General features: G+C 41.8%; 1 protein-coding gene across 13 annotated transcripts in view; it reads left to right on the forward strand.

The window, feature by feature from the left end:
• Positions 1–19,044, forward strand: part of PACRGL (parkin coregulated like) — a 21,588-nt gene extending 2,544 nt beyond the window's left edge. For 4 of the 13 annotated variants that reach the window (XM_055326690.1, XM_055326691.1, XM_055326681.1 and 1 more), the window contains exons 2-10: positions 2,198–2,265; positions 2,388–2,533; positions 6,032–6,099; positions 8,857–8,947; positions 11,237–11,371; positions 11,830–11,937; positions 15,611–15,691; positions 16,102–16,202; positions 18,253–19,044. In XM_055326690.1, the coding sequence (XP_055182665.1) occupies positions 2,214–2,265; positions 2,388–2,533; positions 6,032–6,099; positions 8,857–8,947; positions 11,237–11,371; positions 11,830–11,937; positions 15,611–15,691; positions 16,102–16,179 (759 nt within the window). In that variant the 5' untranslated portion in view covers positions 2,198–2,213 and the 3' untranslated portion in view covers positions 16,180–16,202; positions 18,253–19,044. Of the gene's footprint in view, positions 2,266–2,387; positions 2,534–6,031; positions 6,100–8,856; positions 8,948–11,236; positions 11,372–11,829; positions 11,938–15,610; positions 15,692–15,838; positions 16,203–18,252 lie in introns of all 13 variants that reach the window. The other 9 variants (XM_055326685.1, XM_055326687.1, XM_055326686.1 and 6 more) reach the window with 7 other exon arrangements.
• The last annotated feature ends 565 nt before the right edge of the window (positions 19,045–19,609 follow it).

Genomic DNA, 19,609 nt, shown 5'->3' on the forward strand with positions numbered 1-19,609 from the left:
CCCATCTCTCTCATGCATAAATAAATAAGACTTAAAAAGTTTAAATACATAAAAATAAAATTTACGGTCAAGAGAAACATCAATTTATTAATCTTCATCAACATCAAGAGTAGTTACTGTGATTACCCCCAATCACAGAGTTGAAGAGGCGGAGACACAGGTTTATTTAAACAGAAGCTTAGATCACACCACAGGATTCCCGGCAGGGCCTTCTCCAAGAGGAACCTGTCAGGACAGTAAATACTTGCTTAAATACTTGCTGAATATCCACCGCCGTGCGGTGCAGACCCATACATTCAAAGCCTGCCTTACCTTATCTGAGACTGTTTACGTGACACATTCAATGAGACTTTAATTACCATGATTCTGGAAAATGCCTCGGGAATGAATGTGAAGTGTGATAGTAGGAGGTAAGTCCTCTGCTGGTTGTAGGATGAAAAATTAAGTGAATATATTAAATCAAGAAAATTGAAATTTGAAATCGTTCTGTGTATGAAACAGTGTTACATTTAAGTTATCCCTACGGGGCACTTTGAGATGGTCACATCATGTTTGTGATTCTTTGGGGCTGAATTATGGGGAGTTTTGCCCTTGTGAAGATTTCTGATTTGCCAAGTAGATTAAAATGATCTCATGAGGAATTGCTTGAAAAAGCATCAGTGTTTTATTCTGAAGGAGGGAAAACTAAGGAATTGAGAGTCTGCCCTCAAATATTTGAAAAACTGTCATTTGGAAGTGGGAGAAGACCTCACCCGTGTTGCCTTAAAGGAAGACCTTGCGGTGTGGTTGGGGGGTGGTTTACATATTTAGGGACAACATCGAGGGCTTACGGTGGGAAATGCTCTAGGGGAAGGGTGCGCGGAGTGCGTGCAGGTGAGGGATGCAGCGATCACGTAGAAACAAGGGGGCAGTGCAGGAATCCAGTGCCCCGGAAGGGTGCTTTTGAGAAACAGGCCACGAAAGGCGAAAGGCAGTGTGGGGCTTGGGGTGGGAGCTAGACCTAGAAATAGCAGCAGGCAGTTGGGTGTATGCATCTGGGTGCACGTGATGGAGGGTTCCTAGGCAGAGACCAAAGTTCAGAAGGAGGTGGTCCTGGGGGGCGCAGTGGGTTAAGCGCCTGCCTTGGCCTCAGGTCATGATCTCAGGGTCCTGGGGTCCAGCCGCACCTGGGGTGGCTTAGGCTCCCGGCTCAGCGGGGAGTCTGCTTCTCCCTCTGCCCCTTCCCTCTACTCATGTGCCTGCTCGCTCTCTCTCTTTATCTCTCCCAAATAGATAAAATCTTTCTAGAAAAGGTTTAGAAGTAGTGTGTTTGACAGAAAGTCATGACTTGAACTGGAGTCCTCCCATTAGAGGAGAAGAGGGCAGCGTGGAAGAGGGAGACGGGAACCATCAGTGGTGGTTGAGCGATTTGATAAAGCCCCTTATCTACTCCTCAGTAACTGCCTTTATAGGCTTGTGTTTTTCTCCCCTTTTAATAGGGCTGGAAATCAAGACTTAGGGAGTTTAAATAATCTGCCTAAATTCTGGAACCTGGTAATCGGTAGAGGTGAGGATACAGACCCAGATCGGAGACACCAGCTCCTTCTACCACGTTGATGCCATCGGTAGGGTTGAGTGTAGGAGGAGAAGGGAAAGAAGACCAGAAAGTTGGTGGTACCTTGAATTAACCCTGAAGGGGTCCGTGACGTCACTGTGATAACCTCAGTTTTGGTTATGTTCAGTGTAAGGAGCTTGTATGCACTGAGTAGGAGAGTTTGTTATGTCACTTGAAGACTCGGGTGTGACACGCAGATGTTAGCATTTGGAACTGCGGAAACAGAGAGGCCAGAGAAGATAGAGATGCTAGGGGACGTGCCTGCCACTTTCTCCTTCCAGAAATCTAGTCCATGTTTTCTGAATATAGCTAGAGGTTTGCAACTCAGTTTCTAAAAGCATATTTTGACAGTGTGAATGGGGGAAAAAAAGTATATTTTCATACATCTTATTTTCTTACAGATTGTTTTCCATTTGCTGTTATTGATCTTACTGAAGTTCATATAATTTCATATTTTCTCATTGGTCTTTCCAGTATTTTGTTCCATGCCATACTTTTTGGTGTGTATTTTGTTATATTTTCTCCTCTGTTCTGTTTTGGTCCTACGTTGTTGATGAATCCCTCATTCCCCAAATTCTGAAATCAGGTTTCATTGGACCGCAGGCGTAAAAGGGAAGCAATGCAGAAATCAGAGTGCCCTGGAGGCGTACAGTTGAGAAACAGAAAGGCAGGTACAGAACACTGCTTTTTAGATGAAGAGGTGAATTTTGTTAATGACACATTGTTACATAGATGGGTAAGAGTGAGCTTTGTCTCTTTCACCTCTTTTTTGTTCATCTTCTGTGTTTTCCAGCTAACGGTGATCAAAGGACATCATCAAGTGTACATAGGACTACAGTTCAACAAAGCAGCTCCTCATCATCAACCAGTTCTCCAGAGACTGCAAGAAAGCTTCATCCTCGACCAAGTGATAAACTTAACCCTAAGACAATTAACCCGGTAGGTACAAAAGACGTTCCTGACTCAGATTTTTCAGAGTAACAGACATTTAGCACCCTGTTGAACCATTCTGAGCACTGTCTCAAGTTTGTGATTTTTTTTTTTTTTTTTTTTGGTGATGGGGAAGGTTACGTTAAAGCTGGTAGGGCATATGGTAATCATGATGAAGAATGGAAATAATGATAGTGTGGAAATGAGAAGGTGTAGAGAAGAACCAGTTACGCCATATCCTATCACATTCATGGATGAGTATACTAGAGTATAAAATAAATTGCACACCAGCTTTATTTTTTACTTACTATAGTTCGATTACTTCCTAATATCTACGCGTAAGCTTGTGTTCAGTTGACAGAGGATGGATTACATGCTTCCATAGTTGCATAAACGTCTCTGACCATTTTGCTGTGACCTATAATTTAGCTCCCTCAGAAATCCCAACTATAGTCCTGGCCTCCTTTTGCCTTCGGACAGCAGTTTATTCAAATTTAATGAATATGAGATTTATGCTCATTAAAGTGAATAATTGTAAGTGTGTAGATCAGTGAATTATCCAAAAAGTGAGTACACCTGTGCTACAATGCCAGGTGGTGTCTGCCCAGCCTTGCACGGAGTAAGATGACCACGGTTTCAGCCTTTACAGGGGATTAGAGCGTGGCTGAGACACTGGCTTTGATGGCCCGTGGAATACAGCAAGGATACAGTGAACTGGCCAAGGGCAGAAGGAGGTCGTCCGACTTTACAAATGAAAAAGAGCGTAAACATATGTGTTCCTCTCCTTCTTTCTGCGCAGTGTCAAGTTGGACTCCTGAAGAGTAGCCTGCTATCTCCTTGTTCTAGCTTCTTTTCCCCATGTTTGGTAACGAGAACTCATGGGTGACGCTTGAATTTTCTTCCTGTCTTTGAAGAAGAACTTTTTTAAATAGTGCCCTAAGTGGCCCTAATGTTAAATTTTCTTAAGAATGAAGGAAAGTTTTGGGAAATAATGATTTGACCTGAGAATCGAGTGTATTGGATAAAACCATGCCTAGGATCTATTAAAGCTACCAATCCAAAGTAGGTCAGCTAGAAGTCAGGCTGGAGGTCCCCACTGGAGAAAAAGGGAGTTAGGGCTTGGTAAGCAGCACTGAGGAGATGCCTAGGTGCTGGGAACATTCAGGCTTTCCACAGCCGAGTGCTGTTACACCACTGTTTGTCTTGGAGAATCCGCTGGTCTACACACCTACAATTTATGCACTTGAATGTGTGTACATTTTGAGTATTTCATTTGAATCAAAAGTCTAAAAAAATTTTTTTTAACTCAATATAGTGAGGTATATTTAATAATGCAGATTATTTTAGAGTTGAAACATGGTCTGTGGTGACATTGTTAAAAATTGAAGGGACAATAGTTTTTTCATGGTAAAGGAATTTTGGTAAGATTTGGTCAAAATCCATAAAATGAACCCATTGGTAGAAAAAAGAAAACTTTTTATAATATAGGACCTGGAAGATGAAACTTATTATTTCTAAAATGAGTTAAAAAGAAAGGAATTGCTTAGAATTTCAATCAGAAAAATCAGAAATTTTGCCTTGGGGTGCCTGGGTGACTCGGTCGATTGAGTGTCTGCCCTCGGCTCAGGTCATGATCCCAGGGTCCTGGGATGAAGCCCCACATCAGGCTCCCTGCTCCGTGGGCGGCCTGCTTCTCCCTTTCCCCCTGCCTGTTGCTCCCCCTGCTTGTGCTCTCTCGGTTTCTCACTCTGTCAAATAAATGAGTGTAATCTTTAAAAGAAGAAGTTTGTCTTGGTGTGTTTTGGAAATTTAGAGATTATCATTTGCTAATAGGTGCTAGAACTAAAAGAAGTGTATGTAGCTCTAAGTTGTCTTAATTTTTCTCCCACTGCAAAAACATTTTTTCAGGTATCCTTATGTGATAATGTTTACTTGAAAACAGTTTTTAAAACACACTTTTCTTCTTCTTCTTCTTTTTTTTTTTTTAATAAAGATTTGATTTATTTTCGAGAGACAGAGAGAGAGAATGGCAGAGACACAGGCAGAGGGAGGAGCAGGCTCCATGCAGGGAGCCCGACATGGGACTCGATCCCAGGTCTCCAGGATCACGCCCTGGGCCGAAGGCAGGCGCTAAACCGCTGAGCCACCCGGGCTGCCCTAAAACACACTTTTCTAAGTAGGAATTAGACTTAGATGAATGAATGAAACATTACTATTTCTGTGAATTATGCAGAATACGGATTGAAGTTTGTAAATGAATCTCTTACTGTAACACTGTACACTAATGAAACTTCATCTATGAGTTTTAACCTCAAGCATATGTGTTTTTCCAGAGGAAAAAAGGCTAATTATATACTTATACCCTTAAATATATTCTTTAATTGCTGCATGTGATTTTATGTATTTATTTATTTTTAAAAGATTTTATTTAGTTTATCCATGAGAGACACAGAGAGAGAAGCAGAGACACAAGTAGAGGGAGAAGCAGGCTCCATGCAGGGAGCCCAGTGCGGGTCTCGATCCCGGGTCTCCAGGATCACGCCCTGAGCCGAGGGCAGATGCTCAACCGCTGAGCCACCCATGCGTCCCCTGCATCTGATTTTAAAATAGTTTTTAGCTGGTTATATCTTTAAAATAGGTTAGTAAGTTTGCATTTTCTAATTTAGATACCTATATTTCAATTGATTATGTTCAAAGTACCATGTGATAAAATACTTATTATTTGTGCCTAAATTCTCTGTCTTTGATCAACTGTTTTGAAATTATGCATGCTAGGATTGTTTGACTATTGTGATCGATCGATCATCTCTTACATGGACTTTGGGAATACAGAGTTAACTTATTCTTAAGATAATACATAGACAAACTGAAAGTTGTGAAGTCATATATGTGAGCAGACACATCCAGGCATGTGTTTGCTAGAGTCTTGCTCTTTCTTCTTCAGTTTTATCAGCCCTGCCCATCTAAAGCCTTTTTCTTGTATAGAAGCATAAAAGCAGACTGGAGAAGTTACAGGTCCTCTGGCCGTCCTGACTTCCATATTTGACTGGAGGACCAGTGGGAGATGTGCCGGAGGCTGCAAACAAATCTGCTTTCCCTGCACTGAACTGCTCCTCTCCTTGTACCCCTCACCTTGACAGGTCACACTGGTGGAGGGTAGAAAGATGTATTACCTTTATTATATTTATTTGTGATGTTCATACTTAATAATATTTATCTATATTATATTTACTATGTGTGTGATTCCAGCTGCCCTCAAGCCTCCCGAAACGAGTTAGGAGTAAAAAAGAAATCCACCACGTGTGGTTGTGGTTGCAGTACTGAGAGGACTGATAATTTCTTCTGTTTTGTCGCTGAGTAGAGTGGTGCACTTGATACCAGCGTCACGGGATCAAAGTCAGGATGTCCGTTTGCCTCTGACCTCAGCAGGATTAAATTTGATTAGGTGTCATTCCCAAGTGGAGGTGATAGTGGATTTATCGTATTTGTGTCATTTTTTATTTCCAGTTTGGTGAACAGTCACGAGCTCCTTCTGCGTTTGCAGCCATTTACTCTAAAGGAGGTATTCCTTGCAGGTAAAAATCAATACAGGTTATTACTGACCATATTATTCAAAATAATTGAGTAAATCAATAACAGTATTTAGTGTAAGTGTATTAAAAATTTTATTTACTAGAGAAGTTGGAATTAAGGTGACTTCCTAACCCTGGGAAACGAACAAGGGGTGGTGGAAAGGGGGGTGGGCACTGAGGGGGGCATTTGACAGAATGAGCACTGGGTGTTATGCTGTATGTTGGCAAACCGAACTCCAATAAAAAATATTAAAAAGAAATAAAAAATATATTAAAGAAAAAAAAGAAATTAAGGTGACTTGATAGATTGTGGGACATTGTTGAAGAAGATCATTTTAATTCCAAAATAGAATTACCAATAGATCTATAACTTAAGAAATTGAATGAACCAATTTCTAAAACATTATAAGTCTTCATGGCCTTGGGCAAATTGCAAATAAATAGTTCTATTTTTTTTTTTTAAGATTTATTTATTTAAATCTAATAGACATAGAGAGAGAGGCAGAGACACAGGAGGAGGGAGAAGCAGGCTCCATGCCGGAAGCCCGACATGGGACTCGATCCCGGGACTCCAGGATCGTTCCCTGGGCCAAAGGCAGGCGCTAAACCGCTGAGCCACCCAGTGATCCCAATAGTCCTATTTTGTTTGTAAACTGCATGTTGATGATTTAATGAAACTTTCATTTTTTTAAAAAAAATTTTAAGCTTCATTTATTTATTCATGACGGCAGAGAGAGAGAGAGAGAGAGAGGCAGAGACACAGGCAGAAGGAGAAGCAGGCTCCATGCAGGGAGCCTGATGTGGGACTCGATCCGGGTTTCCAGGATCACACCCTGGGCTGAAGGTGGCACCAAACCACTGGGCCACCCTGGATGCTCAGAAACTTTCATTTTTCAAAATGATATTTCAAAAAATTATATTTATTTTTAAAAAATATTTTATTTATTCATGAGAGAGAGAGAGAGAGAGAGAGAGAGAGAGAGAGAGGTAAAGACACAAGCAGAGGGAGAAGCAGGCTCCATGCAGGGAGCCCGACGTGGGACTCCATCCTGGGACTCCAGGATCACGCCCTGGGCTGAATGCAGGCACCAAACTGCTGAGCCACCTAGGGATCCCTCAAAAATTATATTTATTGAAATGATATTTCTTAATAAGTATATATGACTTTTTTTGCTCCCTTTTGATAGAATTCTTGGCATCTTTCCAGGTAGACATCAGAACTGTTTTAAAGAAAACAATATAGTTTCTAATGGAGTGATACCATTTCAAGATTTCACTACCAAGAAACATTTATTTCTTCTAATATATCCAGTTTTAGTCTGTTCTAGATGATAGAAAATGTCGTTTTCACTGTCGAAAGAATAATCACAATATTCTTTCTGTTGTTCTAAAATTCAAGAAATGGGGGCACCTGGGTGGCTTAGGTGGTTAAGCATCTGCTTTTGGCTCAGGTCAGGATCCCAGGGTCCTGGGATGGAGCCCCATGTTGGGCTCCCTGCTCAGCGGGGAGTCTGCTTCCCTCTCTGCTGCGGCCTCTGCCCTTCCTTCTACTCTCTGTCTCTCTCAAGTGAATAAATGAAATCTTTAAAAAATAAAATAAAATTCAAGAAATGTAGTTTTTAATGGTACCTGCAGATTTGGAGGAATAAACTCAATGATTCTTCATTTTATTGTGTCTATTTTTTATTTGTATTCTGAGTTGAAACTATTTCAAGGTTCTCATACTCCCCTTCCCACTCCAAGCAATCATGGTTGCTAAAATAGTAAAAATGTCACTGAGGCCTCTTGCTGTGAAGAAAATAATGCTAAAGAAAGTGTCAAGAAGTTGAGAATGTTATAAAATGGTGAAGAAACCTTTGAGGGCGATGGATAAGTCCACTCTCTTGATTATGATGATGGTTCATGGATGGATTCACATATCCAAACTTTTATCAAATTCTGTACTTTATAACCATGTACAGTTTTTTGAATGTTGGGTTTTTTTAAAAAAAATATTTTATTTATTTACTTGAAAGCACAAGTGGCAGAGGTGGAAGGAGAGGGCGAAGCAGACTCCCGGGCTGAGCAGGGAGCCTGACAAGGGGCTGGATCCCACTCAGGACCCTGGGATGACGACTTGGGCCGAAGGCAGACACTTGACTGACTGAGCCACCCCCCATCCCAGTTCCTCTGCACCCCACCCCCCAGCCCAACAAAACAAAGCAGAAAGCAGCAGCAGCGACCCTAACTGAAGGAGCTCCCACTTTGTAAGCTTGCATGGGCTACTTAACCTCCTGCCCTCAGCTTTCTTCTGTTGAGCAGGGCTAAAATCTGGCTTGTCTGCAGATCATTAGGGTTGAGTGTTCTATATCTGAAATAATGTTCCATGCACAACAAGTTACTGTTTCTCGTTATCACCTTCCTTGGTTTGCACATCTGTAGGTTATCTGTTTTGTTATAATTATGACTGAAACATGTCAAGTGTAGCGTTTGTATTAAGACTCAGCAGCATGCCTGAGCCCCGGAACTGTAGGCTTCACAAATGTGGAGTTTAGTTTTACCATCACACAATTTTGCTGAAAGAGTAGGAGTTTGTGGGATTATAGATGTTGCTGCATAAGATGCCTTCGTAGCATCATTTCCAGCTGTGGTGTTCCTACATGTTACAGAATAGTTCTAACATGGTTATGGTCTAGAAAGAGTATGGATATGTTAGATCATTACTGCTTAGCATCTAATGACATTGTCCGTGTTAATGTTCACTGATGTTCATTATTTTAGGTTGGTCCACGGTTCAGTGAAACACAGATTGCAGTGGGAATGTCCTCCCGAAAACCTTCCGTTTGATCCTCTTCTTATTACTCTAGCTGAGGTAGGTGTATATCCCATTTCTCCTGCATGTTTATGGGGAAAAAAAAAAAGCTTTTTTAAATTTTTAAAATTGTTTATGGAAAAAAAACTTTTTTTAAGTTGTATTAAATGTTATTTTGTAATGCGTCAGTAAATCTTACTCTTTACTTTTGAAATAAGAGCCAAGCAATAGTCCTTAAAATACCACATTCCCTTAGAAACTAATTATGGTCAGTATATGTTCATTAGAAACTGATTAATTAGGTTTACACACAAGTTAGTGTGTACGGGGATTTGTACATAAGCGGATGAAATATTCGTACCTAATTCCAAAGACAGAAGTACTCAGAATCGTACAGAACTAATCCTATCAGCAGAGCGTCAGCGGTTTAACTTAAAGTACATCAGATGGCGGAGAGTGGTTGATCCCTCTCCACACAACCAGCCATGTCTACGTGACGGTGATGTGTTTCTCGGGGAACTGATCTGAACTACCTGAACGCCCTTTTGGAGAATTCTCTGCGCTTTTCCCATCTGTACATTTTAAGTAGAATATCGTGGAGATCATTTTTATAGAGGGTTTTAGGAAAACTTCTGATAAATTCCTTTATGTTATTTGACATTTATATCAGGAAAAAGTTGGCAGAGTATTAGCTTGAGGTGAATCAATGGTCTCTTCTAGGCAATTTATTCCTTTTGTTAGAGTCACAAGTTCAGAGACGAATTAACCACTTGTTGTATATTTAAGGTAAAGAAACTTGTCTTTTTTAAGAGTTATGGATCATTTTGTTGGTCTTGTTCTTCTTAATTTATTGCAAGAGTAGTTTGGTATGAGGCCAGTGATGGGCAGCCTGTTTTGAAATTCAGTTTTGATCAAAATCTTTTAAACTTGGTATTAAAAACTTAAAATGTATCAGTGTTTCATCAGTTATTTTAAACTTATGTGTATGTTAGCAAATCATTTTTTAGATGACTCAGTGCTATAGTGACAGCTTTGGAAACAGGCTCCAGCTAACCAAAAGGTGAGGGGGGTCCTTTAATTTGGGGCGTCCTTAAGGGAGTCTATGTTTATCTAGTCCAGATCCCATAAAGTCAGTTCTTTAAATAATTATTTTCCAACCACCAGTGCCTTTATTTCTGTGTCAGGTAGATTGTTAGCCTTCTCCTCTACTCTTTTAATAATGGGTAGGTACGCACAGAGCCTCCACGATGGAAATCCCTTCACAACTTGACTTGATTCCTCATCTCTAAAATGAGCGGGATAGGCGCACTCTTCAGATGATAGAAGCTGTGGGCCAAAGTGGTGCCTCTGTGGTTGGCAGCATGGTTTTCAAAAGCATCCAGGAAAGGAAGGGTTTGATCACTATTTGGAAGCAGGTAGTTTGATCTAAAGGGTAAATTGGTTGAAAATTAGTATTTTTAGGCATGATTTTGCAGCCATTTATTACTTAATCACAGACAGTAATGAGTCCCAACTGCAGGAGTATTGCTATTGCTTTTTTTGTTTCATGTTTTTTTAAAAAAAGCCAGATGGACCTTTTATCTTGACTCAAAGTGGTGAGTTAAATCATAAAAGAGTACTATCTAGTAGTTTCTGATGCACGTAGGGTGAAAGACTGCAACAATACACGTTTTTTCATGTTTTTCTCTCATGTTCCAAAGTTTAAAGTGACGTTTAAATTCTTACAGTGGTTTTCGAACATGGGAAAAGATATTATTAAAATACCTTAATATAAAAAAAAACCTTTATATAAAATATGTAATATGAAGGAAATATAGTATTTTAGAAACTAGTTAAACAAGTTGTAAAATCACCATAAAGGTAGGAGGTCCAATAATTATGCATTCATAAAGTGGTGATTATAAAACAGCATTTTAGATTGATTCATGGATTTCAAGCAATATTCAGGGGTACACACAAAATTTTTTTAGTATCCTTGTGAGGGTTTCTTTTTATTTCTTTTTATTTACCTTTGGTCTCCTTCCCTCCCTCCTTCCTTTCTCTTTCTTCTTTATTTCCTTTATTTTTCCTGCTTTTCTTTTCCTTTTTCCTGTTCTTTTAATTTTTAAAATATTTTTTTTCCTTGCTGTGGGTAGAAATTCTTCCTGTCTCATATATGTCCTTTGTTCCACATTTTCTGGGTTTAATTAACATGGTAATTACTGAAATTACAAATTATGGTTAGGAAAACCATAATAAAACTTGATTTTCATTTAGACTAGTGAAGATTCAGTTTTGTTCTTAGCGTAACCAGGTGTGTAGTAAGTCAGTCAGTCTTGTTTGTTTATTTGTTGGTTTTGTCTCTGGCAGGGTTTGAGAGAGACTAGACACCCATACACCTTTGTGTCGAAGGAGGGTTTCAGAGAATTACTGTTGGTGCAAGGAGCTTCTGAGAAAGCTGTACCTTTGCTTCCGAGACTGATTCCTGTGCTAAAGGCAGCTCTGGTATCCTCTATTCCTTTGGACTTTCTGTGGTACATTTAGAGTATTTTATGTCTTTTTTTCTTCCAAATTATTTGCAAATTGGTCCATTACCCGTGATTTTGATGTGCGTGCAAAATTAGGCCATGGTTATTCAGGGACAGATGATTACTTATTTGAAGACTCCTTTGGAGGATATACGAAAGGTGAAAGGGGACATTTTGAGTAATTAGAGAAAGTAATAAAACCTCACATGAGTCTTGCCGCATGCTGTGATATAGTTTAATTAGTGTTTCGGTCAAGCCGGAGATCTGTTTTTTTGATTCTCGATGGTCCGGTGTTAGAGGTGGATTCTGGGTTTAGTTGCTTATCTTGTGACTTTGAATGTACATTCTTACTTTTTTTTCTGGTTGACCTTCTTATCTCTCCTTTTCTCCTCTTTCTTTTCCTGTCCCTACACCCCCGGCCACCTGACCCTCCAGGTCCACCTGGATGATGAAGTGTTTGCAAGAGGACTGAATGCTCTCGTGCAGCTTAGCGTCGTTGTTGGTCCTTCTCTAAATGACCATCTGAAACATCTGCTTACAAGTGTAAGTGCTGAAAGATGAGAGTGGCTGTCCCCTCTGTATCTCATCATGATTTGGTGGCTTCAAATTAATCACTAACTGATTCAGGAATCTTAAAAAAAAAAAAAAAATCCCCCCATTCTTTAAAAAACTACAGGTCCGACCAAGTAGTCCATAAAATATTTTACAAAGGTGCAGTGCAGTGTTTTCTTTAATTTTCCTACATGAGCAGGAGGGTTGCGATAAAAAGCAAGCAGAAGTTGAATGGATGAAAATTAATAACCAGTACGATGGTTTTATGCCAATGTTGATTGGCCGTGAATGATAAGGACGGCTTATACAGCCACAGCTGTGTTTTTCATCTTTTTTTTTTTTCCTTTTAAGTTTTTTAGTGAGTCTGTAAATAGTATTCAGGATGAGACTTTTCCCTGTTATGAGTAGTTTAATCCTTAGGACAAATACACACTGAGATCCTGGACAGTTCAGGAGGACCTCAAGACCACCCTTGGGTTGCTAGAAAGGCTCGTTAAACTCAGAAAAACCGTTATCTAGTGTTTCAGTTTATCGCAGTGCGAGTATACCGGTTAAAATCAGCGAGGGAAGGATGTGCAGAGAGCAGAGCCCAGGAGGGACCAGGTGTGGAGCATCTAGTTGTCCTCCCTCCCAGTGGAGCTCTGTGGACACTGCTTGCTTTTTCCCACAGTGACATGTGGCAACACACATGGAGTCTCAGGTCTCAACACACCTGAGAAACTCACCTCAGCATGGTGTCCAGGGTCGCGTTGGGGGGTCTCCCATGCAAGCATGACTGCCTGCTTGCGTGGTTGACCTTTGTCTCCAGCCTCTCCAGAGGTTGAGCTGACATCCTGTGGCCCAAGGGCACCCCCCCCCCCCCGCCACCGAGGAAACAAAGATACTCTTACTTGGCAGGTCATAGCGAGGGCTTAGGGGCTTCCATCCAGGAGCCAGGGACAAGGGCCAGTCCTTTTAGGCAAAGTGAATCCTTTACTGCACACACTGATAAAGAATTAAAGTCCTTGCTGGAATAGCCCATGGCTGGCATTTCTGTGTGTGTCCTTCTGTAGTTCAGAGCTGAGGCATGTATTTTGATCCTAGTTCTACTTTTTTTTCTGGACACATCCCTCTGAGAGATTCTAGAGCTGTATTTTTCACTTCTAGCTCCGCAGAGAGACGGTACATGCCAGGAACCTATGGCTAAGCCTATAGAAAGCGGGGATGGTAGTGAATGTCTGAGGATTACTGTGCTCAGGTTAGGTTAGGAAAGGTGGGAGATGAATTCCCACCAGCACCAGGTGTTTGATGGGAGAAGACACAGTCAGAATAGACTCAAACCTTAATATGTGGAGGCCTCAGGAGAGAAGGACGAGAACCCCAGCAGGTATTTGCTTATGACCTTTAGGTCAGCAGGTTGTACCTGATTAACCGCAGGAATCTCAGCCTAATATGTAAAATGACTCATTCTGGATTGATTGCTCCAGTTAGACAGGCAACATTTTAACACATCTGTTGCTCTCTGCCCTCTCGCTGTGGGCCAAGTTTATGCTGTAGGCACAGGGACTGTAATGCCGAACAAAAACCAGATAGGCCCTCTGCCCTGGTGGAGATTGGCTTTTGTTTTTTGGAGAAATAAGTAGCAAGGACATCCGCTGAGAACGTGGGAATGAGGTGAAGGGGTTGTGATAGAGAAAAGGAATCACGCTGGGCTCGATGCTGAGCAAGGGCCAGCACCTTTGCTTCCTAAGTAGCCTCTCAGTCCCACCCACCGTGGCAGAAAGAAAAGGCCAGGCTAAACCGAACTATGCACGTTTGTTTGTTTGAGTTTTTCTGGGTCGGTAGCATTATTTGGTCACTCACATTCCTCCCCAGAACCCTGGACTGAGTGAAAGAGGCCTCTCCCCTTCCTGGAGTGTCAGCACCTCGGGAAGGTCTGGATACCACACTGGCCTTCACCTGCCGGTGGTTTTCCCTAGAGGAGGGAAACTGGGGATTAAATCTTGGTCTGTTAGCCGCGCACCACCAGGCACCCCTGAGGACCCACTGAGGGGTGCACCCCCTTACCTCACTTTACCCCCATTAGCCGGAAAGGCTCCGTTTTCGTTTACATATGTTTGGTTTATGGACCTCTGCCTTAGATGTTCTTTGAAGAAAGGGTTCTCTCCTCTAGAAAAAGAATTTCACAACCAGTTACGGAGCCCATAAAGGACTCATTTATTCCTACACAAATGAAGTCAAGTCTTGCTTAGCTTCCACTCAGACTTCCCACTGTCCCTGGGACAGTGGTCCTTAAACTTTAAAGAGGAAATAAATCACCTGGGAATCCTGATAAAAATGCAGAACCTGGGCCTTTGCCCTGAGATTCTGGTTAAGTCAGTCTGGGTGGGACCCCAAAATCTGTACTTTTTGTATGCGTGGATCGCGTGATTCTGGAGGTGGTGCTTCGTGGATCTGCCCCTAAGCCACTGCTCCCGGGTAATGTGGTCTGCAGAAAGCAAGCCAAAGATTTGATTTTCAAGGGGTATTTTGTCTTTTTTCTTTTTTTCCCAAGTCGGCTCCATGCCCAGTGTGGAGCCCCATGTTGGGGCCTGAACTCATGAGAGGTCTTGAGGTCAAGACCTGAGCTGAGATCAAGAGTCGACGCCCTACTGGCCAAGCCCCCAGGTGCCCCAGGAGGCACTTTTCTTGTCCATCCCCAGGGCTTTGATAAAGTCTGTCTGTCCTCTCACTTAGAGTTGCTTCTCTCACATTTTTATCTTCCTGGGACTCTTCTGACCCTCCCCCATCTTCACTGACATGACTGAAAGGCCTTCTCCTCGGTGCTCAGTGGTGGGAAGCACTCCTGGGTTTCTTCCATCTGTGCGAAGAGGAAGAACCAGAAACCAGCTCTAGGACAGGCCCTTAGAAGTATTTGATCGATGACTGATTCTTGCCTGGGCTTCATTGGTATTTCCAGAAAGTGGAGCCGTGAGCCAGTCCTGCCGTGGGCTCATATGTTTAGGTCTTAGGGTGAGTTGAGTAATGCAGACATTTGGTGGGGGGGACGCTATCCTAGGTCGTGCCTGACGGTCTGAACTGCTGTTTTTCCCTCTTGGTTCCTGTGATTTTATCCCCCCTCCCCTTGTGCTCTCCCTTTGCAGAGTTCCCCTGTCGGTCTGAAGCCCATTCAGGCTGTGCCAGGGACAGGTGGTCTTGTGGTTTGGAGTCGGAATGGCCGGTCACTGTGGTCACTGTTGTTACTGTGTCATTCCTGTGAACACTCTCCTTTTCGTCTCTTCCCTTTTTCACACTTTAGGAAACACCTGTGTTTTCAGAGGCTTAGCCTTCCATCACGGTCCTCCAAATGCTCTCGGAAAATACAAATTGGAGAAATACGCAGTTTCATAGGAAACTTATCCTGGATACCATTCTCTAGCAGGTTTTACAGGATCGGTATCATTTGAAATAGCGTGAACTCTTTCTTTTAACGAATACAGTGCTGTCTATTATACATAAATTTCCACAAGATACTTTCTAGAAGAAGCCTTGGAATCTAAACAAATGATGTGTGGATAGGTCGATACAGCAAGGACTCAGTGGTTTTATTTCTTGTTAGCATCCTCTTCTGTAAAGTTTTACTTATGCCTGTGTGAATATTACTGCTTTTCAAATCATTTCATCCTCCCAAATCTTCCTTTACAAGCTTTCCAAGAGACTAAGGGATAAGAAATTCAAAGAGCCAATCACCAGTGCGTTACAGAAGCTGGAGCAGCATGGTGGAAACGTAAGTAAAACATCATTCCTTAAGCCACATTTTCTTTACTTTCACTCTACAAAATGGACTGTGTAACATGTATTATTTCGGCCACAAGTAATCATGTGGAGTTGAGGTTATTTTGCTATGAGAGCTCAGAGTTTCTGTCTTGTGTAGGTCACACAGTGTTGAAGCGTTGGGGTTCAGACCGGACTGTGTAGACGCTGGCCCGGGATACCTCTCTGTGCTTCCTGTGTGGTACTCCGTGTTGTGCAGCGTTACGGGTGTTCCCTTTTTTTTTGGGTGGTTTTGCTTTTTAGACCATTAGAAAGTTCAGAAAAACGGAAGGATTAACAGGGAGAGCTCATTGAAGAAAGTACTCTTTTTTTTCTTTCATTTGCCATCTTTTCTGTCTAAAAAAATATATAATTTTGTCATAGTCACGGATTGAAATAATGAGATTTCCAGATGGCTTCACTACCATGTCGGAAGCGCCACGTGCTCTGGAACGCGTGTAGGCACATACACGAGGATGAATCAGGTTATTGGGGCTTGCAAAAATGTGCAAGAGTGGGAGGGGATCCCATTATTACCTGTGTGGTGTCAAATAAACTAGGTTAATTGAATTTTCATTGTTTAAAGAAGGGTTCACATAATCTAGCCTTGGAAGTGTTTCTGTAAAGCAGTGATGCCACCTTGTTGTGGAGATTACATTTAATCAGACCTGAATGATGGGGCTGCATGCGATTATCGTAACATTCACTGGAGGTGCTTTCAAAAGGAATTATAAAGAGAATTCTTGTGATCATATACAATTTTAAAATGGCAGATGTGTTAGTTTAAGTCTTGTCCAAATTACCTAATTGACCAATTCCAGTGACCGCTGAAATTGATCATCTTCTTTCCCCGATGAATGGGTCAGATAAAGTCTAGGAGAAGGAAGGAAGTCCCTAGATCACTAGGTAACACGCTCCTTTGTTCCCTATGCAGGATTAGGATTAGCGTGCAGACACCTCGTCCAGACGTCCAGAAGCCCAGAAGCACCCCCTAGCCTAGCCAGCTTCTCTCAGCAGAAAGGAAATTGTTTGCTTGCAAATGCGCTTCTGAGAATTGGAATGCAAAATAGTTTGCCATTTCCTCCCCAGTGAAATGCAAGTAAACAGAGGCTAAATATTGATGCGCAGTTCAATCTGCGACTCTCCCCAGGCGGCTTTCACGCATTCCGTGGAAGGGGCGAGCGGAAAGGGCCCGGAAAGGGCCCGGCCCAGCGTGTTAGATCTCGTGGCTGAATGTGCTGCGCAGGCGGGCGTCGTTCTCAAGTAAATAGACTTTAGCGACCGCGCGCTGAGATTTGGAGGAGAGTAAGGGGTGTAGGTGACCAGCCCAGGGCCGCAGAAATAGCTGGCAAGGGAGTCCCTCTTACTGCCACTCACTCTCATTAGTCCCGAATCCTGCTAATAAATTAAAATTTTGAAGTTAAGTATTGTTTATTTTTTCAGACTTTTTCTCTTCTTGTTCTTCTAATGTCTTACATGATATTTTAATAATAATATTTGATGAGAGGTTTTCTTCGGCCTAATGACCATTACGCTTGCTTTTGGTACTTGCAATCCCTCATGAGGTTAGCGGTGCCCCTCCTTCCCTACTAAACACTTCAATCTCTGTATAGCTTTCTCTTTCTTTAAATAGTAGAGGTGTGTCATTAGGAGAATCTCCTCAGTATTGCAGCTTATCATTTCTTGGGGGCTTGAGTGTCCCACAGTGATGGAAACACTCCGCTTCTGGGGAGACAGGAAAGTCGGCTCCAGGCTCCGAGTCACTGTTTTACAACTGATTGGTTTACTACCTGCCTGAAGCATCAGTTTACTCTTACCTTGATTTAACTTTCATCCTAAGTCATGGGCATGTCTGTCTTGGGAAGGGTACACACTCGAACACACCCCAATCTTGACTGAGCCCATGGGAAGTCAGGAACTCAGCTGAGTGCTTTTTATTTTGTTTGTTTGTTTTATTAAAAGATTTATTTACTTGAGACAGAGAGCATGACCCGTGGGGCGACGCAGGGTGGGTAGAGGGAGAAGCAGATGCCCTGCTAGGCCGGGAGCCCCACCCACAGGGGCCCTATCCCAGGACCCTGAGAACATGACCTGCACCCAAAGCAGATGCTTAACCAGCTGAGCCATCCAGGTGCCCCTCAGTTGAGTATTTTTAGTCATTAAACTCATCGAATCCCCACTGCAGCCCTCAGGGGTAGATTGTGTTGTTATCCCCCTTTAAAGATCTAGAAATTGATGCTTAGAAAAATGTAGCCCCAGTTTTAATAGGGAAGTGCCTGGCAGAAACAGACTCAAATACTGGTGGTCTGGTTCCTAACCACTTCTCTAGTTAAACGTATTTTTAAAAGAGTAGGAGACAACCTGTATTTTACTGAACTCAGAAAAAGGTTTCACTTGTCATTCCATCTTGTGTTCTCGTTCCATTTTGTTTGTTTTGAGTTTTGGATACTTCTTAAGGCATGCTCCTCTAGATGTAGTACCTGTCAGGGGAGCCCTACAGCATACCAATGAAGCTAAATTTTTTTCTTTTGACAGGGCAGCCTTATCATCATCAAATCTAAAATTCCAACATATTGCTCCATATGCTGTTGAAGAAGGGAGCCCACAAAAATGTTGTCAGCCCCCGTGACAGGTGCTAAATGCCGACCATGAGTACCTTTGGAACGTCTTCAGATTTAACTTCAGTTTATTCTTTTGTTGATCACAGCCACCATTCATTATTTACTAGACTAAGAGGAGTATACACAGTTCCACTGAATCATAGTAAAAGTTATTCCTCAACAACAAAACAAGAGTGGTCGATGATGGAAAGCTATTAAAAATGTCTTCTAATGGTACAATTTTGCAGGGTTGGTTTTTCATATTTTTACAGATTGATGCGAACAACCATTATTGGGTTTATAATAGAAGTGACTGTATGTATTTTCTAACGCCTTTTATTTATCATATACCTTTCACAATTTGTAGCCGTGTGCTTATTTTTAGACATTTTGTCATTTCTTGGGTTTTATGTTTATCAAGGCTACAGAAATGTAAATAGTGGACAAACATTTGTGAATTCACTGTTAATTATTGTCTGTAAATATGTATTCTATGATACGGAATACTTGGAAAAACTTCATACCAGAGTATTCTAGTTTAAGAAATTTTTCTGAATGTGTAAATTCTCTTGTAAGTATGTTATTTATTACAACTCATTAAAACTGCCTAAACTTTAGGTGTTAATTATATTTAAGTAAATGTTATTTTTGTATCCCATAGTCTGAAAATACTGAAGATACTCATTGCATGAAGATATTCCACAATTAAAATCTTAAAACTCTTAAATGTAGCCAGTGATTTTGTTATGTCTGCTTATGTCTAACAATGAACTCAACTAAAAAAGCTTTTAAAACCTACTTGACAGGCATAGTTCTCAGTGAGGAGGTTTTAGAAGCTGAGCCTGGATCATTCTACAAGAGAAAGGAATAGAGTGAGAAAGAGAAAACAGGAATAAGACTTTCCGTCCTGAGGGCAAGAAGGGAGACCACAGGGACTCCCACTGTGAGTGGCCCCACCAAATCCAAAGCAGACATATTTTGGGAGGGATGGAGGGATGGAGGTTGGGGGTCACTCCCTTATATGGGAGCACTCATATTATGTCTCAGCGCCATTGAGGAATGCCTTCTCACCCCATCCCTCAAGTACGCGACTCTCATTTCAGATACAGTCTCGCAGCTGGAATTTAAAAGAGGACAAGTAATTACTGAAGAGTTATAATTGCAGAAATGCTTGTCCCTCTTGGCCCTGCTGTCTGGGATATTCCTTTCTTAGGTCTCTACTCACCTGTCACATCCTTGGATCGTGTCAGCTGAGGCATACACCTGCCCACGGGCTTTGCTTTTACTCCTTT

This window comes from Nyctereutes procyonoides, unplaced genomic scaffold, assembly GCF_905146905.1.
Source record: "Nyctereutes procyonoides isolate TBG_1078 unplaced genomic scaffold, NYPRO_anot_genome, whole genome shotgun sequence".
NCBI classification, from domain to species: domain Eukaryota; kingdom Metazoa; phylum Chordata; class Mammalia; order Carnivora; family Canidae; genus Nyctereutes; species Nyctereutes procyonoides.